At 48.5% G+C, this 27,309-nt stretch overlaps 1 protein-coding gene across 1 annotated transcript in view; it reads right to left on the minus strand.

Moving 5' to 3' along the window:
- The window catches only part of EFR3A (EFR3 homolog A), a 198,254-nt gene that overhangs the window by 81,630 nt on the left and 89,315 nt on the right, over window positions 1-27,309 (minus strand). Inside the window, exons 9-11 of the mRNA XM_088449716.1 lie at window positions 25,345-25,423; window positions 23,995-24,130; window positions 9,407-9,571 (exon numbers count right to left, since the gene is read on the minus strand). Coding sequence (XP_088305842.1) covers window positions 9,407-9,571; window positions 23,995-24,130; window positions 25,345-25,423 — 380 coding nt within the window. The remainder of the gene's footprint in view (window positions 1-9,406; window positions 9,572-23,994; window positions 24,131-25,344; window positions 25,424-27,309) is intronic.

The following is a 27,309-nucleotide window of genomic DNA, read 5'->3' on the forward strand; positions in this document are numbered from 1 at the left end:
CTACAAAACGCCTGAAAAACTCAACGGGCTGAGAGACCGCTCTACGAGAATGTGTGAAAACCGAACACATCCGAACTTTAGGGTTCCGAGACGTATCAAGTCCCGGGCTCTGATCACTTCTGGGTTCCGATTAGAACAGAGTCCCGGCTCAAGTTTGCTGTAAGTCTGGAACTCAGATTTAAAAAGTGAATATTGGGTTTTGGATTGCATGTAAACAGGTCCAAATTACATGATTTTAGCGGTTATCAATTTTGTAGATATCTAAAACCGAACCAAAAACACTTGTGGGCGGTTTTCCCAAAGCCAAAAGTTGGGGATCGTTGCACACATCTCTCTCTTTCTATATATAAATATACATACGGCATATACACACACATTCATTCATTAAATATATAATATAACACCACTTCCTGGGTGCTCTTCCCAATGGTTAATAGATGCAAACGAATTATATTATATTATATATATATATATATATATATATATATAATATGAGATATGGTAAGAACTTACCTTTGTTATCTCTATTTCTACGAAGTCCATAGGGTTCCACAGGATACCTTGGGTTATAGGTGATGACGTCAGGCATCGGGCACCATAGAGTTAAGTTTTCAGCCTCCCAGGATGCACTAGGGTCCCCCTCCTATACCCCGCCCCCGAGCCAAGGCATCTCAGTTATGTACCAAGCCATAGGCCGGAGGAGGAGAAGGAAGAGAGAGAAAAAAGATCTGGACACACACAAGAATCACATTCTCACCAGAGGGAGACGGAAAAACCGGTGGACAGAGTAAAGCCCATCTGCAGCACAGGTGCGACAGGGCTGGAGTCCTGTGGAACCCTATGGACTTCGTACAAATAGAGATAACAAAGGTAAGTTCTTACCATATCTCATATTTTCTACATCAGGGTCCATAGGGTATCCACAGGATACCTTGGGGGTGTCCCAAAGCAGTAACCTTCAAGGGTGGAGACGCTCCAGTGCTGAAAGGAGAATCTGCCGCCCGAAGGAAGCATCCTGAGAGGCAAAGGTGTCAAACGCATAATACCTCACAAAGGTATGGACAGAGGACCATGTGGCAGCCTTGCAGATCTGGACTGCCGAGGCACCACGACGAGCTGCCCACGAAGGACCCACAGACCTAGTGGAATGAGCCCTCACAGAGGAAGGAACCGGGCCTTCATGAAGATAAGCTTCTGAAATGGCCATACGAATCCAGCCTGCCAAAGTCTGCTTTGAAGCAGGCCAACCCTTCTGACGGAAGCCATAGAGGACAAACAAGGCGTCCGACTTCCTAAACGAAGAAGTGCGGTCAACATAAATCCTTAAGGCCAGCACAACATCCAAAGTGGCCTCACCCACTGAAAGATCAGGTGAGTTAAAAGCCGGCACAACAATTTCCTCGTTGATATGAAAACAAGAAACAACTTTGGGAAGAAATTCAGGACGAGTGCGCAGCACTGCCCTGTTCCCATGAAAAATCAGGAAAGGGGGTCTACAGGATAGAGCCCCTAAGTCAGAAACACGTCTGGCCGAAGCGATGGCCAGAAGGAAAATTGTTTTAGCTGTCAGCCATTTAAGGTCCACTGAGCCCAGTGGTTCAAACGGCGGTCCCTGGAGAGCCCTCAGGACCACAGCTAAATCCCAAGGTGTCACCGGTGGAACAAATGGCGGCTGAATTCTAAGGACACCTTGCATAAAGGTGCGCACATCAGGGATTGTAGCAATCCTACGATGGAACCAGACAGACAGGGCAGAAACCTGCACTTTCAAAGAAGCAAGCCGAAGCCCATGGTCTATTCCCGCCTGTAGGAAGGCTAACACTCTAGACAGACGGAACTCCCGAGGTGCATAACCTCTCGGCCGACACCACTGGAAGAACGTATGCCACACACGATGGTATATTCTTGCAGAAGAAGGCTTCCGAGCTCTTACCACTGCAGTAGGCGGCCTCCCACTTTGGGATCCTCCAAAGGGAGGCCCGGACCGTCAGGCCGCAGGCTTGTCTTCAGCCTTAGGGGCCGGACGTCTGGTAGTCCATGCCTGCTTCCTGGGCTTGGCCGATTTCTTGGGGCCAGCCTGTCGGGGAAAGGACTGTGCTTTAGGCCTACCCTGGGCCCTATAAGGCCGAAAGGACGACGTACCTGAACTGGAAGGGACCGCAGCAGACGGGAGACACGCAGACTTGGCTGCCACCAGCGTTGCCACAATTTTGTCCAGATCCGGACCAAAGGGGACTTCTCCATTAAAGGGCAAAGCTTCCAATCCCTTTTTGGAATCAGCATCCGCCTTCCAGGATCGCAACCATAAGGTGCGACAAGCAGCAACAGCTGTCGAAGAAATCCGAGATGTGAGGGTACTAATATCCAAGGCCGCTTCATTGATGTAAGTGGCCGAATCTTGAAGGTTGCCTACCAACTCGGACTGTTCAGCCAAACAGTCGAAATCCAAAGACGCCTCCTAACTAGCGCTCCATAGCTCTGGCTACCCAACATACGGCCATAGCCGGTCTGGATGCCCCCCGCGAGGGAATAAATGGACTTTAGGCAGATTTCCACCTTACGGTCCGTAGCATCCTTCAAGAAGGACATGGAGGGCATGGGCAATGTGGCACTTCGAACTAGGCGTGTCACATGAGAATCCACCTAAGGAGGGGATTCCCACTTAAAAAAAATAATTGTCCGCTTTCGGGTCTACTAACTGACCCGAAAGAGGAAACACTGTGGCGTCACCCTTAATATCCTTGAAAAAGGCATATTTGGACTTTGACACCGGAGGATCATCATCCTCAATAACTAAAGCTGTGCGGACTGCACGAATAAGGCCAGGAATATAAACCTTAGACTTAACGTCCGACTCTTTAGTACGGAGAGGTTCTGGTCCAAGAATGATGATGTTTGTCCATGCAAGATGACGTTTTGGCTCTTTCTGAGGTCCGTTTTTTTGGAGGGAAAAATCCGAACTCGGCGTGCAAACTCGAACCTATCCGAGCCTGCACATCCCTAATATATACACATACATACATATACACACACACACACACGTGTGTTCATTTATCCGGCTCTCACAGTGTAATGGTATATAGCTTGATCCGGTGCCTCCACAGTAATAGTACTCACAGACAACCCCACAAGTGCGGCACTCAGGCTCCGTAAAAACAACCAGGCACAAGGTGAATCGATCCACGTTTCAGTTTACCACATCAAACTGTCTTCACGCGTTGTATCACGTGGTGTGCGCGTTTGCATTGGCGTCACCAGAGGGCGTCAATGAAATCATTGATGGGTGTCCAGACCCAGAGGCGGAAAAGGACAATTTACTGCACGTGGTATTGGTGAGGGGTGTATTTAAGGTAAGATGTTTTGTATTGTTATTGTATCCTGAAGACAGTTTGATGTGGTAATCTGAAACGTTGATCGATTCACCTTGTGTCTGGACGTTCACAAACACACACAGATAGTAGGTACAAAATTATATAGGATTTCCTTATTTGTACTGTAGCTGGTCACCTATATAACTGCTCCTTGCGATAGCTCCTTAGTTTTATCTGATTGAGGATAGGTACAATAGGGAAGACCGCCTGGGCTGCCCGTTCCTTTTAATATTTCTTTTCAGTTTTGGTCCTATTGGGAAAGCAGAATGGCGCACCGTTCCCTGGAGATCGTTTTCCGGTTGTCGTTGTTCTACTTGTCCCTTAAGAGGGCCATGAATTAGGTTGCCACAGTCTGGTCAGGCAGAGCTTGGGGGCTTCAGGCTGTGTTCCAACAGAATTATGGGGTCTATTTACTAAGCTTTGGATGGAGATAAAGTGAACAGAGATAAAAGTACCAGCCAATCAGCTCCTGTCACTTTACAGGCTGTGTTTGAAGAAATGACAGGAGCTGGTTGGCTGGTACTTTATCTCCATCCAAGGTTTAATAAATAGACCTCGGTGTTGGTTTAAGGGCCCGGCGTGACCTTGATTCTCCTGGTTAGTGAAAGCTTTCTGGGCGTTGTGGTATAGCGCTCCAGTTAGGCGGATACCTTGTCCACACTTCTCACATGTTACAGTGTATGGTATAGACTGTCACCTAAGTAGTTGGCTTTGGTTAATGTCTTTGTCTGGCACAGCTTAGCTGCATATACTCTCCCCCAGTAACAGCTTTGAGGCATCCCTACGGTTAGTAAGTGTCCCCGAAAGAGTATGTAAGATAAAACCAGATTTATGTCCTTATCTTGAAATCCTTTTTTTAAATCTATTTAGGGGATACTGTGGTTCTACCATTCATAGCTCTGTGGTTACCATAAACTACTGTACAGTCCATTTATTTATCTTAGATCCATGCTGAGGGCTTCGGAAATACAGTAATGAGCTACTGCAAGGAGCAAACAAGTTGTAGCAATTTCAGTGCCATATCCGGCATTGTACCGTCTATACCACAAAGTAAGAAGCGTCCCCGAAATGGTTATAGAGAAAAGGATTTAACAGTAAGTACAAACATTATCTATTGCCAACAATAAAACTAGACAGAAAACGAGACTTATTTCACTGCAAGGTTGTAAATGCCACCCTACAACTATTAACCTTTAACAATGGTGTCATTCATCCGTAGAGCTATGTTATATACGTTAGCGTGTATTCATCCAGAGATCAGCATAGTCACACACTTGGGGGCAAATTTACTAAAGTGAGTTTTTAGAAGTGAGGGCCTGATTCAGAGCCGGACGCTATTTGCGCTCGCTCGTTTAGAAAAAGGGGCCGGCTATTTAAATTGAGCGCTCGCTCTTTGCGGTCTGTTGACGCCTCTATGTCTGAGCGAGCGAACGAAATATGCGCTCGCTATTTTGTAAAGACGCCCCCTGGCCGCTCGCATCCTACGTCATCTCCGCTATTTATTTGATTAATCGAGTACATCGAAAGGCATCTGAACTGCTCACAGTGCTTGTGGTTGGATTTTCCTACCGCAATCATGCGACCAGTTCAGGCTAAGAAACAACCAAGTGACGTGGTCGATGACGCTGCTTTGTTAATTATGCACACCCTTAAAATGCCCATTTTGACCTTTTGGCACGCCTGCGTTCGGATCTCCACTCCCCGTTTTCAAGCACCTTCCCCTGTTACCACCAACAAACGTCTCATTCTGTCACTCAAATTAGCAGGCATTCGCTATTTTGCGAGCACAAAATTTGCGGCCACAATGACTGGTTCCCGCATGCGTATTACAACCCATATGCATGTGCAGTTGTGCGAACATCGCTCGGAGCGAACGAGCGGCCGCTTACGAGCGGCTCTGAATCAGGCCCTGAGTTTTAAAAGTGATGTTGCCCATAGCAACCAATCAGATTCTACTTAACATTTAACTAGCACCTTCTAGAAGATAATAGCTAGAATCTGATTGGTTGCTATGGGCAACATCACTTTTAAAACTCTCTTCTAAAAACTCTCACTTTAGTAAATTTATACCTTGTTCTCTTTCTGGACAGCAGTGATAACAGTTACAATAGCACGGTAAAGAAAAACCAGAAAGGACTTTAAAAAGCAGAAGCATCACAAGAAAACTAATATAAAAACATAAACCAAGTATAGTTACTTTTAAGCACTGAACTTTACAGTTAGATCTTGATAGTTTTCTTTTAAAGGTGTCCAAATGAAATCCTTGCAAGTCAGGAATGTATCGGGTATTAATATCCCTCCCCAGTAAGAGAGGTATATAAATTCTCTAAACCCAAAAGACATGTCAGGGTCCTCTAAGCTGCCAATGCTTTTAGTAACAATGTTGCTATGATCTAAAGTCTGACTGTTCAAGTAGCACTCCCAGATCCACATAGAGACATCCTCCCTAACAACCGCCACCTACTGTATGACCATTTCACTAATATTACCAGTAATACAGACACAGCTTCACATCTCTCAATAACTCATGTGAAGGTAGAGGAGATGGGGGGAAAAATGTACACTACACAGAGAACACAGAGTTCATAGGGGCATTCCAAAGCCTCTCTGCCCACTTCATCATGTGACTGTGGTCACCACGGTAGCCAACGCGAGTTTGCAAAATTAATGGATAGCAGTCAGAAACAAACTAAGGGAAAATTGTAAGCACCAACATTCTTCTAACAATATGCCACAGTAATTTATACTAAAAAAGTAATAAGGTTTGTTAATTAATTGCTGCCTTGATCAGCAAAACAAATACAGGTCCACATTTATCAAGTCAACGTGCAACATGTCGTCATGAGAATGTTAACATGTAACAAGTCGACAGTGACCATGTCAACACGGGTGACGTGTCGAAATTCTAGAATGTCGACCTAACATCCCTGGTGGCCCAGCGGTCAATTTACATGGTCCCGGCGGTCACGTGCGCAGCACTTCCGGCTGAGACGTCTGCCAAACTGGTGAGTATTATTCCCTCATCCTTAATCCTCACACCTAACGCTAACCCTAACCACCCCTGTAGTCTTACCCTAACCTCCCAACAAACATTAATACAGCTGCACCAAATAATAATGAACACGCTGCATATTAATACAGTCTTGATTTTTGGAGGAGGACAACCTGACCTGCCCAACATCTTCATTGTAATTATAGCTGCGATTTGAGAACAATCTTCTGACATTAGGTGTCACTGTTGTGTCTATAGACAACACAGTGATCTCTTTACTCCGCTCTGAAATGAAAGCAATTACCGCGTTTGCCACCAAATTCTAAACTTTTTTTTTATTGATTTTACGATAATCAGGGGCTTTATCTGCTCTATCATTGTATGCTAATTTTTGGGCTTTAATTTACAGATGCGCATTCCGTTCCTGTTCAGTCGGTAGATTTAATTAGCAGTTTGTGCAGAAGATCATGCGTTTATCTACACATCACAGATTATACTTTCATCCTGGAGAACGGAGAGGATGTAAGAGGGAGGCGATAGGCATCTATAAGAGCTTTGTTTCACTGAATGAGGCTTATGTCACACAAGGGTGTTTCCTACTGTGCACTTGGTTAGCCTTTATGATACGATATACACACATGCACAGTAGGGGCAATGATTCTTGTGGCATTTAAGTCCATTTAGCCGCCATTTATACTGTGTGGGGCATGCACCTGAGCAGAATGTACAGAAGGGTCATCTCTGGCTCCGTTACTATATAGCAGATACAGTGTATTTCTGCTAGAGGAGTCGTTATAGGCTGTGGCATTATCACTATGACCAACTCTACACAGCACTGTAGGGATGAGTCAGCTACGGCGGCTCTGTTACATCTTGTATAAACAGGAACATAAAAGAGAAAGCATCTACAGCCACTGACACATCTGTGGTCTTTGGTGATTTATTGTTGTTCATATACTGTACAATAGCTATTTATTTATTACCGCCGCTAAATAAACCATTGTTAAGGCACTCTGAGGACTTTAGTTTTACATCTGCAGGTATTTTATCTACCGGGTATGTCCGTGATTTATGTACGACGTTTCTTCTGCACTGTGGCGCATCACTAAGCACTGATAATAATACCCTCTAAACACTGTTGCTTGTGCAATGCTGTTACTCTCAATTGTATTACAAAGAGCATTTCAGTGCACTAGTAAATGACAGTGCTCAGTGCATAATGGTGATAAGTTGGATGCGTGAAACCATCCTCAGAGCACAACAAAGATATGGTGGGTGCGTGAGACCATCCTCAGTACACGACAGGGGTAAGGTGGGTGTGTGAGACCCTATTCAGCGCATAATAGTGATAGGTTGGATGTGTGAGACCATCCTCAGTACACGACAGGGGTAAGGTGGGTGCGTGAGACCATCCTCAGTGCACCACAGGGGTAAGGTGGGTGCGTGAGACCATCCTCAGTGCACCACAGGGGTAAGGTGGGTGCGTGACACCATCCTCAGTGCACCACAGGGGTAAGGTGGGTGCGTGACACCATCCTCAGTGCACCACAGGGGTAAGGTGGGTGCGTGACACCATCCTCAGTGCACCACAGGGGTAAGGTGGGTGCGTGACACCATCCTCAGTGCACCACAGGGGTAAGGTGGGTGCGTGACACCATCCTCAGTGCACCACAGGGGTAAGGTGGGTGCGTGACACCATCCTCAGTGCACCACAGGGGTAAGGTGGGTGCGTGACACCATCCTCAGTGCACCACAGGGGTAAGGTGGGTGCGTGACACCATCCTCAGTGCACCACAGGGGTAAGGTGGGTGCGTGACACCATCCTCAGTGCACCACAGGGGTAAGGTGGGTGCGTGACACCATCCTCAGTGCACCACAGGGGTAAGGTGGGTGCGTGACACCATCCTCAGTGCACCACAGGGGTAAGGTGGGTGCGTGACACCATCCTCAGTGCACCACAGGGGTAAGGTGGGTGGGTGACACCATCCTCAGTGCACCACAGGGGTAAGGTGGGTGCGTGACACCATCCTCAGTGCACCACAGGGGTAAGGTGGGTGCGTGACACCGTCCTCAGTGCACCACAGGGGTAAGGTGGGTGCGTGACACCGTCCTCAGTGCACCACAGGGGTAAGGTGGGTGCGTGACACCATCCTCAGTGCACCACAGGGGTAAGGTGGGTGCGTGACACCATCCTCAGTGCACCACAGGAGTAAGGTGGGTGCGTGACACCATCCTCAGTGCACCACAGGAGTAAGGTGGGTGCGTGAGACCATCCTCAGTGCACCACAGGAGTAAGGTGGGTGCGTGAGACCATCCTCAGTGCACCACAGGAGTAAGGTGGGTGCGTGAGACCATCCTCAGTGCACCACAGGAGTAAGGTGGGTGCGTGACACCATCCTCAGTGCATGACAGGGGTAAGGTGGGTGCGTGAGACCATCCTCACTGCATGACAGGGGTAAGGTGGATGCGTGAGACCATCCTCAGTACACGACAGGGGTAAGGTGGGTGCGTGAGACCATCCTCAGTACACGACAGGCGTAAGGTGGGTGCGTGAGACCATCCTCAGTGCACGACAGGCGTAAGGTGGGTGCGTGAGACCATCCTCAGTGCACGACAGGGGTAAGGTGGGTGCGTGAGACCATCCTCAGTGCATGACAAGAGTAAGGTGGGTGCGTGAGACCATCCTCAGTGCATGACGAGGGTAAGGTGGGTGCGCGAGACCATCCTCACTGCATGACAGGGGTAAGGTGGGTGCGCGAGACCATCCTCAGTGCATGACAGGGGTAAGGTGGGTGCGCAAGACCATCCTCAGTGCATAACAAGGGTGAGGCCATCCCCAGAGCACAACAGATATGAAGCCGATGTGTGCAGACTCTCAGTGTATAACAATAGTAAGGTGGCCGTACCATTCTTAAGAAGAACAAAGTGTAAACACTAGGAGAATTGATACATTATCACACAAGGTCATATCCAAGGGTAAAAGGCAGACAATATAGTAAATAAAATAAACTTATGAATACAGACAGAGGTGGACATCACTTACCGATTGTCTGAATGATTGCGTTCTGAACAATCCGCTCATCACTCTCCTTCGTGCTGGAACCGAAGACTGCGCTACCTGCAGAGCTCCTCCGGTCCCCCAGCTCAAAGTCAACACTAAGCGTCAAATGCTTCAGGAGAGTATTAAACACTTCCAGCACTGTAGGGCCTGGGAGAAGGACGAATGACACAGCATGAAACAAGCGGGATGTTACAGGTAAGCAGAAAAACAATGCACCACCGTCCTTGTATAATATTTAGCATCGACATTGGTGACATGGTAAATAGGGTCACTGATATTAGCCTGTTCACATGCCCTGTGCAGAGGCTTTCCATGGATCTCAGTATCTTTGATGTTGTTCTCCCAAATGTTTTTTATTTTCAAAACTACTATAAAATGAACTATTTGTATTGTTTTAATATTACTTTATTGCACTTGACAGTAATATAAATATATATAAGAGACAGTCAAATCCTTAGATAATTAGCAGAAAGCTTTGGGAATAATGGCAAATAATATATACACTCAAACGAGCATCCTATTTTCTGATTTCCAGGACCTATGTAGTCCCAGGGACGCCCCTAAGACATCTATGACTTGTAACTCTGTAATCAGTATGTAATACATGTGGCCGGCGGTTCTAATCCCGACAGCAGAAGCCCGGCAGGGGTGAAGATCCCGATCGCTAATTTAGTTAAGTAACCCTAATACTCCTTTGGGGGTGCCTAACACTAACCTCCCCCCCTAGTGCCTAACCCCCCTCTAAGTGCCTAAACCTAACCCCCTCTTTCCCACATCCTAAACATAAGTCTCCCGGGGGGGTGCCTAACCCTAACGCCCCCTTTCCCTGGCCTAAACCTAACCCTACCGGGGGAATGCCTAACCTTAAGTCCTCCTGACAGCCCTAAAAACCTAAACACCCCCCCCCCCCCCCCAGCGGTTGTCCGCGCACGGCTTACCTTCGTTCGGTATGCCGGGTGTCGGGCTCCTGGCGTAGGTCTAATGACAGGCGTTGGGATTTCGACGCCTGTCATTAGTGCCTTGCCAGGATTTGACAGTCGGGAAGCCGGCAGTCGGCTTCCTGACTGCATCCCGTAACTCTCCTGCTGTGAGTAAAGCTTGGGTGCCTGGGTCACAAAGCAACAAAGCCGCTGTAACCACCAGGTCCCATGTTCCACAAACAAGTACTGTAGCTCTATAGCTCTAGGTCAGGTTTGACGGCCAGCCGTGGAGAGACAACAAGAGGAAAGTTAGAAGGGGGAAGAACACCAGAGGTAATAGAAATCAGATCCCTGACGCTCATTAGTTCTGCACTCCGTGAATATTTAATTTGGATTGGCACCAGCTACAGATGTGTCCTCATACACTACTGCTGCAATATCGCCAAATAGCCATTTTTAGCGCACCAGGACCCGTCCAACTCAGCTATCGTCCAGCGTCTTTTTTTTGCCTAAAAATGCGTCTTCGCTTCAATGCAACGTGACAAAACCGCTTCACGAGACAGCGCCAATGAATGTGCTATGGGACACTTGTATATCTGTGTGCATCAGAGTCTGAATCTGTATACCAAGTGCTACAATGCAGCGGCTGGGGCGTTCTCCGTGCTTTGTATACAGATATAAAAGTGTCGCAAATCAAATTAATCAGTGCAGTCTTAAGAAGCGATCTGCCTCATCGCATTGCAACAAAGACACATTTTTGGGTAGACAAAAAAAAAAAAAAGACGTGAAAAATACGCTTAGCGTATTGAGGCTAGGTGTAGGAGGCCACAACTGTATAATAATGTTCTAGGCAAACTTGCATGCATTTCTTTTCCTCGACTATATTTTCTGTGAGACTGTTTTCTGCGCCAAGTATGGGTCAATATTCTTATTGTATAAACTTGCATATATGTCGTCCTATCCACACAGATGCATCAATGAAGGACAGACTCAACAAGCAAACATAACAACATGTTCCTGCGCTGAACATGACACCTTCAAAGAGCAGGAATTGCTAAGAGACAATGGCCCTCATTCAGAGGCGCTCGCAAGAAGCGCTCGTTCTGAATGAGGGCGGCCTCTTGTTTTGTTTGTAGTGCGGCCTCCTGGTCGCTAGCTAAGCTGTGGGTTACCACCCACAGCTTCAGCGACCGACCAGGGTGATGGTCGCGATGGTCAAGACCATCGCGACCATCGGGGCTTGCGACGACACCCTAAGGTTGGGTCTCGGCAACCGCAAGCCCCAGGGAGCTTCCTGCTCTGATCGAGCAGGAAGCTCCCCACTGACGTCACTGCTGATGTCAGTGCGGCCGCCCACAAAACGGCAGGCGTTCCGTCAGGAATGCCTCCGTTTGTGTAGCCACCTCCCCGCCCCGCCTACAAAAAACGGGGCGAGCTGTCGATCAACATCGACAGCCGCCCCTTTTGTAGTGAGTTCCGGAGCGAGAGAATTTCTCTCTTGCTCCGGGGCTTGCGCGCTCGCAGTGCGCAAGGCCTTAACATCGACCCGGTTGCGAGCGCTCAGCGGTCTGAATGAGACCCAATGTGCTTACCAGATTTTCAGTAGTTTTTGCAAAAACAAAAAAGGGACAAGGGATGACAAGTGCCTTCTATGGGGAATATACTAATTAGATGAACATACATTTGTAAGACGATAACCAAATGTTCCTGATTTTCTACACTACACCTAAGGGGCACATTATTATTATTGTTATTATGGGAGCAGATGTAGCCGTATATTTGTTATTTGTGCCATCATTTTGCTGCAGATTTGCTCCCGGTGAGTCAGGTTTATAGATTTGTATCAGATGAATAGTTCTAAGCACAGCGGGTCTGCTCATCTTGTGCGATGCACCACTGTGCGCGTCCCTCCTGTCTGATAAGGACGGTTCCTGCATTAAGCTGCACTTTTTGTTTGCTAGCAAGAGCCTCTCGGCAATGTGTCTAGAACTGCTGGAGCTGGATCCGTGCAGAGAGCTGGTTGTCAGAAGCTTATCATGCATATTAACAGCCAATTGCCTGGATAGCATTCAAAGATTGTAACATAATAGTGTAGAGGTGCGTTTCCACTACAAGAGTGTAGAACGACTGTACGATTACATCGTAATCGTCCAGCATCCTGTGAGGTGGATAATGTGCCCACACTGAACGATATACCCTCCCTGCACCCCGAACATGCACAACCTGTCGATAATCGGCATGTTGGCCGGTATGTTCAGGCGATGACCGATGCCGGCAACGACCAGCGGGAGTGCGCATCGCTGGTCGTTGCCGGCATATTCACTGCACGATTAATGAACGATTACGATGTCGTAATCGTTCAATTTTATCGTGTAGTGGATATGCACCTTAAGGTAGCAATTCAATTAAAAAATATGAGATATGGTAAGAACTTACCCTTGTTATCTCTATTTCTACGAAGTCCATAGGGTTCCACAGGATACCTTGGGGTATAGGTGTGACGTCAGTCGCAGGGCACCGAAGAGTTAAGCTTTCAGCCTCCCAGGATGCACTAGGTCCCCCTCCTATACCCCGCCCCCGGGCCAAGGCACCTCAGTTAGTTACCAAGCCATAGGCCGGAGGAGGAGAAGGAAGAGAGAGAACAAAGATCTGGACACATACAAGAATCACATTCTCACCAGAGGGAGACGGAAAACCGGTGACCAGAGCAAAGCCCATCTGCAGCACAGGTGCGACAGGGCGGGAGTCCTGTGTATCCCTATGGACTTCGTAGAAATAGAGATAACAAGGGTAAGTTCTTACCATATCTCATATTTTCTACTTCAGGGTCCATAGGGTATCCACAGGATACCTTGGGGATGTCCCAAAGCAGTATCCTTTAAGGGTGGGGACGCTCCTGTGCAGAAAGGAGAATCCGCCGCCCGAAGGAAGCATCCTGAGAGGCGAAGGTGTCAAACCTGTAATACCTCACGAAGGTATGGACAGAAGACCACGTAGCAGCCTTGCAGATCTGAACTGCCGAGGCACCACGTCGAGCTGCCCACGAAGGACCCACAGACCTAGTGGAATGAGCCTTCAGAGAAGGAGGGACCGGTAGGCCTTCATGAAGATAAGCTTCAGAAATAGCCATACGGATCCAGGCTGCCAAAGTTTGCTTTGAAGCAGGCCAACCCTTTTTACGGAAGCCATAGAGGACAAACAAAGCGTCCGACTTCCTAAACGAAGAAGTGCGGTCAACATAAGTCCTTAAGGCCCGCACAACATCCAAAGAGGCCTCACCCACGGAAAGACCCGGTGAGTTAAAGGCCGGAACAACTATTTCCTCGTTAACATGAAACTGGGAAACAACTTTGGGAAGAAACTCGGGCCGAGTGCGGAGCACTGCCCTGTTCCCATGAAAAACCAAGAAAGGGGGTCTACAAGAAAGAGCCCCTAACTCAGAAACACGTCTGGCCGAAGCAATGGCCAGAAGGAAAACAGTCTTAGCTGTTAGCCATTTAATATCCACTGAGCCCAGTGGTTCAAACGGCGGTCCTTGGAGAGCCCTCAGGATCACAGCCAAATCCCAAGGCGCCACAGGTGGAACAAAGGGCGGCTGAATACGGAGAACACCTTGCATAAAGGTGCGCACATCCGGGATTGTAGCAATCCTACGGTGAAACCAGACAGATAGGGCCGAAACCTGTACCTTCAAAGAAGCAAGGCGAAGCCCATGATCTAGTCCCGCTTGCAGGAAGGCGAGAATCCGAGACAGACGAAACTCCCGCGGTGCATAACCTCTCGGTCGACACCACTGGAAGAACGTATGCCACACGCGATGGTATATCCTCGCGGAAGACGGTTTCCGAGCTCGAACATGGTACGCACCACAGAGCTGGAAAACCCCCGGGACCTCAGCATGGCCGTCTCAACAGCCACGCCGTCAAAGACAGCCGAGTCAGGTCCGGGTGAAGACAAGGACCCTGAGACAGAAGGTCCGGTCGTAGCGGCAACCGCAGAGGACTGTCCACGGACAGACCCTGAAGGTCTGAGAACCAGTGCCGTCTGGGCCACGCGGGAGCTATCAACAGGAGCGTCCCTCCTTCCTGTTAGAATTTCCGGATTACCCGTGGAAGAAGGGAGACCGGAGGGAACAGGTATGCGAACCTGAACGTCCACCGGACGGACAGAGCATCCACCAGAGATGCCCCTTCGTCTCTTGTGCGAGACCCGTACACCGGCAACTTGTTGTTGTGCCGGGACGCCATGAGGTCGATTTCTGGAAGACCCCACCTGTCCACCAGTAGTTGAAAAACGTCCGGGTGCAGGGACCATTCCCCTGGATGAACGTCCTGGCGACTTAGAAAGTCCGCCTCCCAATTTAGCACTCCCGGGATGAAGACCGCTGATATGGCCGGAAGATTGCGCTCCGCCCAAACCGGGATCCGAGAGACCTCTACGAGAGCCGCCCGACTGCGAGTTCCTCCTTGCCTGTTTATGTAGGCCACGGTGGTAGCGTTGTCCGACTGGACCTGCACCGGGTGACCCTGGAGAAACCGCTGTGCCTGCAGGAGAGCATTGAAGACCGCACGGAGTTCCAAGATATTTATTGGAAGCTCCGCTTCTGTCGGCGCCCACCTGCCCTGGAACAAGTGTGGACCCAAAACTGCTCCCCAGCCCCGAAGACTGGCGTCCGTTGTCAACAGGACCCAATTTGGAACCCAGAACGGACGTCCCTTGTTGAGGTGGGTCGTCTTTAACCACCACGCAAGGGACAGGCGAACCTCCGGGGTGAGCACAATCGTCTGGAACTTCAGAGACTGAGGCAGCCCGTTCCACTTGGACAGGTGCTGCAGAGGTCTGGAGTGAAACTGGGCGTATTCCACCATGTCGAACACCGACACCATGGAGCCCAGTAACCTCATCGCCGAGTGTAAGGACACCCGGCGGCTGTGCAGACAACTGCGCACCCTTGACTGTAAAGCAGAGATCTTGTCCTCGAGTCCAATAAGGCTCCAAGATGCAGAATCCTCCGAGACGGGATTAGAGTGGACTTCTGCCAGTTGATTAGCCAGCCGTGCCGTTGCAGCAGTGCAATGGTCAGGTCCAAGTGGTGTAACAGGAGCTCTGGAGATCCTGCCACCAATAACAGGTCGTCCAAGTACGGCAACATGCGGACTCCCTGCAGCCGCAGAGAAGCCGCCATGACCGCCATCACCTTGGTGAAAACACGTGGTGCTGTTGCCAGGCCAAAAGGTAACGCCCGAAACTGGAAGTGGTCGCTGCGGATTGCAAACCGAAGGAACTCTTGATGGCGCAAAAGAATAGGGACATGCAGGTAAGCGTCCTGTATGTCCAATGACACCATGTAGTCCCCAGGTTCCAGCGCCAGAATGATGGACCGTAGGGTCTCCATCCGAAACTTCGGGACCCGCAAAGACTTGTTGAGTGCTTTGAGGTTGAGAATCGGACGATATGACCCATTGGGTTTCTGTACCAAAAATAGATTTGAACAGAAACCCTGGCCCCTCTGGGAGAATGGAACAGACACTATAACTCCAGCCTGGAGCATAGTGTGCAATACCTTCCGCAGCTCCGTAGCCTTGTTCCGGTCTGATGGTAGACCCGTGGTGAAGAATCGAGCCGGGGGTCTGTGCCGGAAGGAGAGGGCGTACCCGTGGGAGACCACCTCCAGAACCCAAGTGTCTGTCGTAGTGAACGACCAACACCGGGAGAACTGCAGCAGGCGGCCTCCCACCCTGGGATCCCCCAAGGGGAGACTCGGACCGTCAGGCCGCAGGCTTGTCATCTGGCTTGGGGGCCGGACGTCTGGTACTCCATGCCTGTTTCCGGGGCTTGACCGATTTCTTAGGGCCAGCCTGTCGAGGAAACGACTGTGGTTTGGGCCTGCCCTGGGCCCTAGATGACCGAAAGGACGATGGTCCAGAACCAGAAGGAGCAGCGGCCGACGGAAGACAAGCAGATTTGGCTGCCGCCAGCGTGGCCATAATCTTATCCAGATCCGGACCAAAGAGAACTTGTCCGGTAAACGGCAACGCTTCCAGACCTTTCTTGGAATCTGCGTCCGCCTTCCAGGATCGCAGCCACAAGGTGCGACGAGCAGCTACCGCTGCTGAAGAAATTCTAGACACCAGAGTACTAATGTCTAGAGCCGCCTCGTTGATGTAGGTGGCCGAATCACGGAGATTGCCAATCAACTCCGCCTGTTCGGCCGGACAGTCGGATTCAAAAGAAGACTCTAATGAATCCGCCCAGCGCTCCATCGCTCTGGCAACCCAGCAAATGGCCATAGCCGGCCGTGCTGCCCCCCCTGCAAGGGAATAAGCGGACTTCAGGCAGATTTCTACCTTGCGGTCCGTAGCATCCTTAAGGGAGGACATGGATGGCATCGGCAATGTGGCACTACGGATAAGACGGGTCACGTGAGAATCCACCTGTGGAGGGGATTCCCACTTAGCAAAATAATTATCCGCGAACGGATAAGCCACCGCCAGGCGTCTCTGCGGCTGGTATCTTTTGCCAGGTTGTTTCCACGCCTCCTCTAAATGGTCCCCCAACTGACCCGAAAGAGGAAAGACTGTGGCATCGCCCTTCACATCTTTGAAAAAGGCATACTTAGATTTAGCCGCTGGGGGAACTTCGTCCTCAATCACCAAGGCTGTGCGGACCGCCCGAATAAGTCCAGGAATATATACTTTGGACTTAGCATCAGCGTCCTTAGTATGGAGAGGTTCCTGATCGTAAGGATCCAGAAACTCCCCATCATCAGACGTCCCTTCGTCATCCTCATAAGGAGCGGACAGAGACGCCACCGGCCTTTTATGAGGCCGCATCACAGACTCCCCTTGCAACACATCCGATAAGTGCTGTACAGAACTCGTCAGGGAGTTAACCCACGCTGGCTCCTGAGAACCCGGGAGCGGGGAAATAGGGAGACTGTCGGGTACCACCAATTGTCGTGGGTACCCCTGCATGGGTGACGACACCACAGACTGCTGGGACAAACCCATCGGAGTAAACGCGGGCTGCGGAGCTAACTGGCCCACTAAAGCTGTTAACGCCTGAGCGAAACAAGCCCAGGGCGGCTCCTGTACCGGTGCTGTAACCGTAATAGGCCGCGCCATGGACAAACACTGCCGGCAAAGGCCCTCCGCGCTACCCTCCCCCTCCGCTAACGGTACTTTGCACGTGGTACACTGTAGCCGGAGGGGAAGATGGCACCACGTATGTGACCTCTCTCACCAATTAAGTATTAAATAGGCGAGAGACCACCCTGCAGCACCGCACCGCAAGGGCTTTAGCAGAAAGAACAGGGACAGTAATAAAGCTGACAGTTTAGAGAAGAAAAGTTACAGGTAGCGCTAGCACAGTCACATACAATGCAGAGAAATAACAATTCCTGCACTAACAGCGCTGATCACTCAACTACACAGACACAGGGCCTGGTAGGACACAGCGCTGCATACACAGACCTGAGCCACAGCGGAGGAGAGGTATGCGGGGGGACCCAGACCACGATGCTTCCTTCCAGACTTCCAGCAGCGTTCACCATGCGTTGCAGAGAAGATGGCCGCCGAGGAGCAGAGAGAAGCTGGCCTGGGGGAGGAGCGCTGACACAGGGCCAGTCAGCACAGTGCAGAGAGGGCTGTGTGCAGCGGGGGAGGCGCCGGCTGTGAGACAGGGAAGGCGCGCTCCCCTGGCATGCATTTAACCCCTGGGACGCCGCAGCGCTACCGCTCTGCTGCGGTCCGCTGTCCCAGGGGGTAGTGGAAAGCGCAGGTTCAGTACCTGGCTCCACGCTGCAGCCAGTCCCCAGGGAGCCCCCTGCCTGGGGACTTAGAACCATGTGACCAGCGGGGACCCACCGCGGGACCCCGCTGCTTACCTTTGTCCTCCTTGGATCCGGCCATGGTCCGGAACATCTGGGGTCACCGCTAGCTGTGACCCCAGATGCTCACCAGCATCCCCGGATCGGTACCGGCGTTCTGGTACCGGCGGGGGTGTAGGGAAGACAGCATGGACGTCAGGACTGACTGTCCATGCTGTACATCCAGATGTGCAGCCACAGCTGCACTGAAGAAAGCTTCAGGGGCTCTTCTAGCCCCCACTCCGACAGGTGCACCCGACGCCGGCCGGGCACCAAACTAAACTGAGGTGCCTTGGCCCGGGGGCGGGGTATAGGAGAGGGACCTAGTGCATCCTGGGAGGCTGAAAGCTTAACTCTTTGGTGCCCTGCGACTGACGTCACACCTATACCCCAAGGTATCCTGTGGATACCCTATGGACCCTGAAGTAGAAACATTAGGTGTGGGTTTTTTTTCTATACAAATCACTGTTGTAAGCTAGAAGAAGAACATTGATATTGGCCATCTTCCCATGGACAAAAAAAAAAGTATTATGAGCGGTGCTCGCTCAGGACAGGGGGCTGCTTCCAGGGGAGGGGTGGCGATCAGTGAGATCGCTCCCACCCATAACCTCCTCTCTGCAGAGCAGTGGGGGCAATTGCTGGCTCGGGCCCCCACAGGACCCCTCTAGCTGGTCCAGGTAAGTAGTTACCCCCCTCTATGCGCACCTGAGTGTCTGTGTAACAAATAAACACTATCAGCCATTTTTGTTTGCCAACCGGAGAAATTTTGAAAAGGATAGAACAATTTGTAGAAGGAAAACACAGAAAAACGCATGCATGAAAAGTAATTAACTTGCTTTTTAAATAAATAAATCTGTGTGGGACTGCTGCTCGAATTAATCTACCACACACAGTGTACTCAGCTGTTTTGTAGGTTGAACCTGCATTCATGAGAATAAAGCCTGTATAAATACACAAAATAGTGACATCACAGAGAAATGAAGGCAGATGTAAAGCATAGTTTGCTGTACATAAAAATACAGATGGGTTCTCATACATCTAGCCTCATTGCGCGTTAAACAGCCCTTCTAATCGCGCCATGCCGTGACTCGGTAGCGCAGAGCGACTTTTTTGCAACTGTTTATCTTCAAATGCGTCTTATTTGCACATTGATGTGAATAGATAGCACAAGCAGCTTCTGCTGATTAAAATGACATGCAGCATGCCTGTGTTCTATGAGCGAGTGCGGGTGTACAGTATCTGCATGCGAAATGCTACGTTACAGTGTCAGCGGCTGTAACACTAACGTAGTATTTAGCATGCAGACACGCACAGAGAATATAGGCATGCTGCATATCATTTTAATCAGCAGAAGCTGCTTGTGCTATCTACTCGCTATTGCAAATAGATAGCACAAGCAAGCTGTGCGAATAAAGACGCATTTGAATGTAAAAAGTCGCACGAAAAGACGCTTGGAGCTACCAAGTCACATGGAGCTCCCTCGTTGTGTGGCTCGACTTGTAGCGCACGGAGGATAGATAGATGTATGTGGACACATCTGTAGCACTCGAGTGAATCAAAAAGTACAGCTTAATGCTGGAATTGCCCTTTCCTTGAAATCTCACCTCTTCAGGCAGGTCATCACATTCCAGAACCACCCACGTAACCTCCATGGGCTATCCTACCCAGTTACATCCCCTCTACACAGTCCACACTTTATCTACACTCACACATGTCCCTGACCCCAGGCCAACATTGCTGTGCGACTGGATTATACAGCCCACCAGGAACCCCTGCAATGTGGCTCTACCAATGTGCAATACATGTAGCAATTTTCCTCTTGTATGAAATTCCTAATTTCCTATAGATTTTAAGCTTTAGGACAGAGCCCTCTAACCACTTTGTCGGTCATTGGCCAGTCTCGTCTGCTGCTCATAAAATACATTTGTTCAAAAGGCAGTGTTTGGTAAAGGCACACGTGCACTAACATATTGGAGTCCCTATCCCAGCGCACATGTTGAAGCATATTTGGGTAACAGCAGTAAATCTTTGAATGCATTTACTAACATTTACTTGATTAGTGCCAGCATAGTCTGTTGCACCTTACAGCTGGGAAAAAAGAAGTAATAAAACATGTCTTGTACTTCTTTACTTTCACTAAATCTAACATTTTGGAAGGAACAATGTATGATGAAAGAACAGTTCTAAAAAGAAAAATGGTTCTCTATGTATACCGTATAGGAACTTGCATTTAACATGTATAGGGACACAAATAATTTAAAACAAACCTTGCATATTTTTATTATTTATTTTATCACCAGGTTATTTATATAGTGTGCACATCGTCCGCACCATCTTACAGAGAGAATATTTGGCCTTTCACATCAGTCGCTGTCCCAGTGAAGCTTACAATCTATTTTTCCTTACCACATGTGCACACATACACACTAGGGTTAATTGTTTTTGCTGGGAGCCAATTAACCCATCAGTATATTTTTGGACTGTGGGAGGAAACCGGAGAACCCAAAGGAAAGCCACGTAAGCATGGGGAGTATATACTAACTCCACACAGTTAGGGACGTGGAGGGGTATGGCACTAATAATATCACAGATAGTCCAAAATAGCGGAAACTCGTGGAAATGTTGATAAATGAATATACAGACACTCACTGAAGATCCAATGTTTGGAATATAATTCCTTTGGATATAGGGCCTGATTCAGAGACGCTCGTAAGCGGCCGCTCGTTCGTTCCGAGCGATGTTTGCACAACTGCGCATGCGTACGGATCGTAATACGCATGCGCGTACCAGTCAGTGTGGCCGAAAATCGTTTGTTCGCTAAATAGCGAATGCCTGCTATTTTGAGTGACAGGAGGAGGCGTATGTGGGTGGTAACAGGGGAAGGTGCTTGAAAACGGGGAGTGGAGATCAGAACGCAGGCGTGCTTAAAGGTCAAAACGGGCGTTTTATGGGTGTGCATAATTAATACAGCAGCGTCATTGACCACGTCACTGGGTTATTTTATAGTCAGAACTGCTCGCAAGATTGTGGTAGGAAAAACCAACCACAAGAATAGCGAGCAGTTCACACGCTGGTCGATGTACTCGATTAATCTAATAAATAGCGGACATGACGTAGGATGCGAGCGGCCAGGGGGCGTAGTTATCCAAAAAACGACCGCATGTTTTGTTCGCTTGTTCAGACCTAGAGGCGTGAACAGACCGCAAAGAGCGAACGGTTCATTTGAATAGCCACCCCTTTTTTCTGAACGAGCGAGCGCAAATAGCGTCCGGCTCTGAATCAGGCCCATAATTCCTTCCTGACTAATGAGTGTTTAGATATTCATTTATCAACAGTCCCATGAATGCTGCCGTTTTGCCGGGGAAACCTGTAACAGATCCATGTAATCTGGAATTTCAATCGGGAGAAGGATTTTTTTTTTTTTTCTTTCTTTTTTTTTTTTTAAATGTGTGGAATCTTGAAAAATGTCTACTTGTATGTAATTATTGTCTGTATAATGGGCTTAAAATCAATCAATATTTATTCTAACAACTGATAATAATATGAATAGGTGAAAACCATCTGGTCATGCATTAGCACATGTATGTGCACAGCTTTTACTGGATTGCTGTGTTAAGGGGCAGCAACAAGAACTCTAATCCTATGGGTGGAGGAAAACTGAATATTTATGATGTTCCGCCAGACATCTCACAAAGTGCTTTTGCCCGACCATTATGGAGGCACTTTGTGGCCATGGTGAGCAACTAAATCGCCTCCTCTGGATTTAATCACAATCCCGCCATACATACTGTATAATGCAGCTGGTAGAGGCTCACGAGCAATCAATCTCAAAGCTTAGTTTTAAGATACTGATTCAAGGTATAATGCAGCCAAAGAAAGCAGAGAATGTAACATTCTCCCTTTTAATTGCCAAAACAACAAACACCAATGCTCAGCTAATTCACACCAGTTGTTTTGTGTAGCACTTATACCATATTATAGTCACTAAGTGTTCACTTTTGTAATGATGGGCACTGGTAAAACAAGCATTGATGCTATATAAACTTCATGTGGTCAATGCCCAGTTAGGAACCGTATCGAATTAAGGGCCTCATTCAGAGCCGCTCGTAAGACGCCGCTCGTTCGCTCCGAGCGATGTTCGCACAACTGCGCATGCGTATGGGTCGTAATGCACGTGTACCAACCAGTCAGTGCGATTGGAAATCGAGCGCTCGCCAAATAGCGAGTGCCTGCTAATTTGAGTGACAGGAGGAGGCGTTTGTGGGTGGTAACAGGGGAAGGTGCTTGAAAACGGGGGAGTGGAGATCCGAACGCCGGCGTGCCAAAACGGTCAAAACGGGCGTTTTAAGGGTGTGCATAATTAACAAAGCAGCGTCATCGGCCACGTCACTTGGTTGTCTCTTAGCCTGAACTGTTCGCATGATTGCGGTAGGAAAAACCTACCACAAGCACTGCGAGCAGTTCAGACGCCTTTCGATGTACTCGATTAATCAAATAAATAGCGGAGATAACATAGGATGCGAGCGGCCAGGGGGCGTCTTTACAAAATAGCGAGTGCATGTTTTGTTCGCTCGCTCAGACATAGAGGAGTCAACAGACCGCAAAGAGTGAGCGCTCAATTTAAATAGCCGGCCCCTTTTTCTGAACGAGCGAGCGCAAATAGCGTTCGGCTCTGAATCAGGCCCTAAATGCACTCTTACTGAGCAAAGTGGGATATTGCATCAAAAGCCCCCCCCAAAAAAACCCCAGAATTCCTCTTTAAGCCCTTGAACGCCAATATATGTTTTTCAAACAGGATGTTAACTAAAATAAAAATAAAGTAAATTAAAACCATTCAAAGATCCTACTTCCCCCTGCGGCTCTCTCTGTCTTAAAGGACAGCCATCCCAGCTGAGACAGGATTCAGCACCACACAAACAATCATTGGGGAAGGGGAGAGGGGAGTTACAGTTGGATTTTTGGAATGTTAAGGAGGGAGTCTACCCTAAAATGTGCCGGCCCTGCGGGGGGTGTTACCATACAGTGGAGCAGGGGCTTAGCTACAAAGGACTCTTCAGATTGGAGAAATGGAATAGAGAACCCAAGGTAATTGAAATGTTGGATAATTATATTAACTTCACCACACTCTGAATTTGGGCTCTGATTCAGAGCCGGACGCTCTGACCAGAGCGCTCGCTCTGAATCAGGGCTCACCTCCATTAAAATTCAGCGTCCTCCTGGACGCTCGTATAGCTGTGGGTCACCACCCACAGCATATACGAGCGTCCAACAAGATGGTCACGATGGTTTTGACCATCGGACTTGCAAGTGAAACCCTGTGGTCGGGTTTCTCAACCGCAAGCCCTGGAGTGATTTTGGCTCTATCAGAGCCAAAATCACTCCCACTGACATCACTAGTGATGTCAGTGGGGCCGGCTTCAGACGGTAGGCGTTCCCATAGGAACGCCTCGGTCTGGCAGGCACGCCCCCGGCACGCCCACCAAAGGGGGCGTGCTGTCAATCAACATCGACAGCACGCCCCCTTTGGTGCGAGACCCGGAGCGATGGAAAGTCCTTCGCTCGCCGGGTCTCGCGCATGCGCACGACGGAGCTCCCTCCATCGTGCGCATGCACAGTGGGGAACATCGACCCACTTGCGAGCGTACTGCCACTCGCGAGTGGGTCTGAATGACCCCCTTGGTTTGAACACAGTTCTTGTTGTTTTTTTTTTTAAAGTTTGGGAAACAATTTTTGAGGGTGTATATAATCTTTTTGCAGTTTTTTTAAATGACAGAAATCTTTACCAATAGACCCTTTGGCGGCAATGGCTACGGCTTCCAAAAGAACCTGCACGATTCCAGCCCGTATGCGGGGAGAGTCCTTCTTACGGAAATCCAGGTGGCCAAGGATCTGCTGAATCACGTGATGCGAGTACTGCGCCTAAAAACACGGTAAAACATTATATTACTGTAACAGAAGTATAATTGCATTTACCAGGTACCTAACCAGCTGCCTCTGATTATCTGTATGACACCATAGGAGTCTGCGCAACTGTATTTCACTCCATTCCTATACTAATGGAGAAACGCGTGGTTATGAGATTACTGTCCAGCAAACATTGGGAGAAGATACAGCATTTACTTCCTGTACGGAAGAGGATTAAAAGGTTGATTCCATGGTATGCCGCATGGCCAGGCGGTTCAAATCCCGGCAGCGGCATCCCGGCAGAGGAGGAAATCCTGATCGTCCCCAGTTTTAACCTAATTTTACCCCCTAACCCTCCTTTAGGGTGCCTAACCCTAACCTCCCCCCCAAGTGCCTAAACCTAACCCCCCCTTCCCCGCCGCCTAAACCTAAGTCCCCTGGGGTGCCAAACCCTAACCCTCCCTCCCCCTAGCCTAACCCTAACCTCCCGGGTGGGTGCCTAACCCTAAGTCCCCCCCGGGAGCCCTAAACCTAACTCTCCCCCCTAAACACTCCTCCCCCCCCACGGGTCTAGATTTAGATGCCTGTCATTTAACCCTCACCGAGATTATGTAGTCTAGAAGCCGGCGGTCGGGATTCTGTCCGCCGGCTTCATAAATGTATACCGATCCCATATACAAGAGACAAACCGATGTATCCAACTGCACCTAGCCTCATAGCTGGCGAAGTAGGTACTGTTGGAAGTGCCATGGACATTGCGAATTGCTATGTGTCTCTCCACAAAGTTTTGTGATTTTACTTTATCACTAATGCAAAAAGAAGTCCAATGCCTGGGTACCCTGGAAACTGGCACTGGTGCACCTGCTGGGTGCGACTCAGATGCCCAAATGTGTAAAAAGGCAAACGACTGAAGACGTATATGAGTGAGTCGTGCAATGTAGCCTTGTGTTTAATGTGCGACTTTATACCAAATCAACTGCGACAAAATTACAACCTGAGCACCCCGTATCAATCCAATTAGCTGCAAATTACTCGCACTCTCTAGTAGGTGCGGCTGTATGCCACACTGACGTACCTCCGGACTCGCACATTTTTATTAGGGCTGCGAACAAAAATGTGAGAGTCCGGGGTGAGATTGGGCCGTTCGCCCTCTTTGCACCTCGGTGGACGGAGCCCTATAAGTGACTTTTTTGATGTATAAGATACTGGACAGGTGTTAAGTCGCCTACCTGTATGGAGTACATAATGATCCTAAAACAGGACACCGCAAACTCATTTGATTCCCACAGCTTGTGATGGTCTAAATGCCTGTAAAATAATAATACAAAATTTAGTATCTTTATACATAAGATTACTAGACCTTTGTTTTTCATTACACCAACTTAAAGCTCTACATAGACCGGTGAGAGTGCCACCTGTAGGCTGAAAAAGCGTATTACATGAAGGATGACATACTTAAAAGAAAGGCTGGGCTAAAACATTTTCCATTTTACTTTATTCATGCATGAAAAATACATTTTAACACCAGAATACATTTTTTTTACAAATACGAGAGCCATTTTTGATTTCAAATGTACATCCGCTCTCATTTTAACCAGCGATTTATCATGCGTTCATGCTGTGCCGTGCTTTCCCCAGAATTTTTTTCCAGCTGGGTGGCATCAAGAAGTAGCCGGGTGGGGGCCTTCGATATAAAAAAATGTTTTAAACCCTGACATTATGATTTAAACTTGAAATAACATTTTATATATTCATTTTCCTCTTCTTATTAGAGGTCGTCTGATTATGAAAAAGCTGCAAAGTTTGTAGGATCTGGTCCTTTTTATACAGCTCCCAGATACTGTCCCCACTTGCAGCCTCCCAAAGTGCCGGGTGGTGCACAGCCTGGGGAGAACACTGTTGTGTTACAGGAGATGGGTTGTGTGTACACAGCATAATGACAATGCACGTTACCTGTATCTTAATTGGCATGGTAACAGTACTGCACTGGGAAGCACGGCACTGAAATAATCTGCATCCTACCCACAGGGAACATGAATCTCATTACAGGAGAATGATACAAGCTGTTCCCAGCCTCCAATGCAGAATTGTAACTCATGTCGTCCACATTCCTTGGTAAAAATAAATAAATTAAAAATACTACACCAGGAAAAAAAATTCTATTGTATTGAAATAAACAGGTCTTACTCCTAGGTCTTTCCCTGTATGGTATTGTATCAGGATAATACATCTGCCCAGGAAACTTGAGTTGTCTCACCCCTGCCTATCTCCCCTAATCACCACAAATACTTTCCTCTAACTTACAAAACTTTGCTAGATTTGTTTTGTGTATGAACTGCACAGAGCCCTAGGTGTAAAAGTGATACATAAGTGTCCATGTAATTTGTCTGAAGATTTGTGGCCTTATTTACGAAGCATTAGCTTTTGTAAGCCGCCGCTTCCCGGCGAGATGCAGGTGAAACTTTAAAACGTCACCCGCAGTCAGTGCAATGCCCGGCGAGCTTTACACTGACTGCGAGTGCCGTGTTAAATTTTCACTCGCAACCCGCCAGGATGCAGAGGCTTACACCAGCTGAGGCTTCGCAAATAAAGCCCTAGATATTAATTAACAAATGAAATAAAGTGAACGTACATGAAAATGTTCCAAATTGGCCTCATTGTGCGAGATCGATCGTACGGAAGCAGCAATAGAATGGCACACACCTTCCTGCCATGAGCATAAGGGATCCCTTATTGGGTCTAAAAGCCAACTCCATCCAATCCATAGAACTCTGTTTTGGGTGATGTTCCATAAAATGAACATTAATCCCCAACTCGGAAGGAGTGAGGACAGTAGTGGCACTTTGCGGGAGGACAGTATGGTAACCCCCTTGGGCCGGCTGGAAGGTTGGATACCCAGGTCAGTAATATTGTAGAATACAGTTTCGTTAGTTCAATGCCAGCCAATACTGGCTATTCATTTCAGGAGCAATTTAGCCATTAATGTTGCAACGTTTCTGTAACAGTAATGCCAATCTCTTGCACACATTTCACGGCTACTACCTGTTGAAGAGGGCGGAACGGGAAATGGAAAGTGTCCCAGGGTAGTTTCATAGAACAAAAGGTATTAAATAGAAGCAAATTACACGTTTATAAAAGTTAACCTTCCCTATAATTCAATGAAAGAGAGAACCTACTAGGAAAAGACCCAAAAA

Source organism: Taudactylus pleione, unplaced genomic scaffold (assembly GCF_031769625.1).
Source record: "Taudactylus pleione unplaced genomic scaffold, aTauple2 ptg000493l, whole genome shotgun sequence".
Lineage (NCBI taxonomy): Eukaryota > Metazoa > Chordata > Amphibia > Anura > Myobatrachidae > Taudactylus > Taudactylus pleione.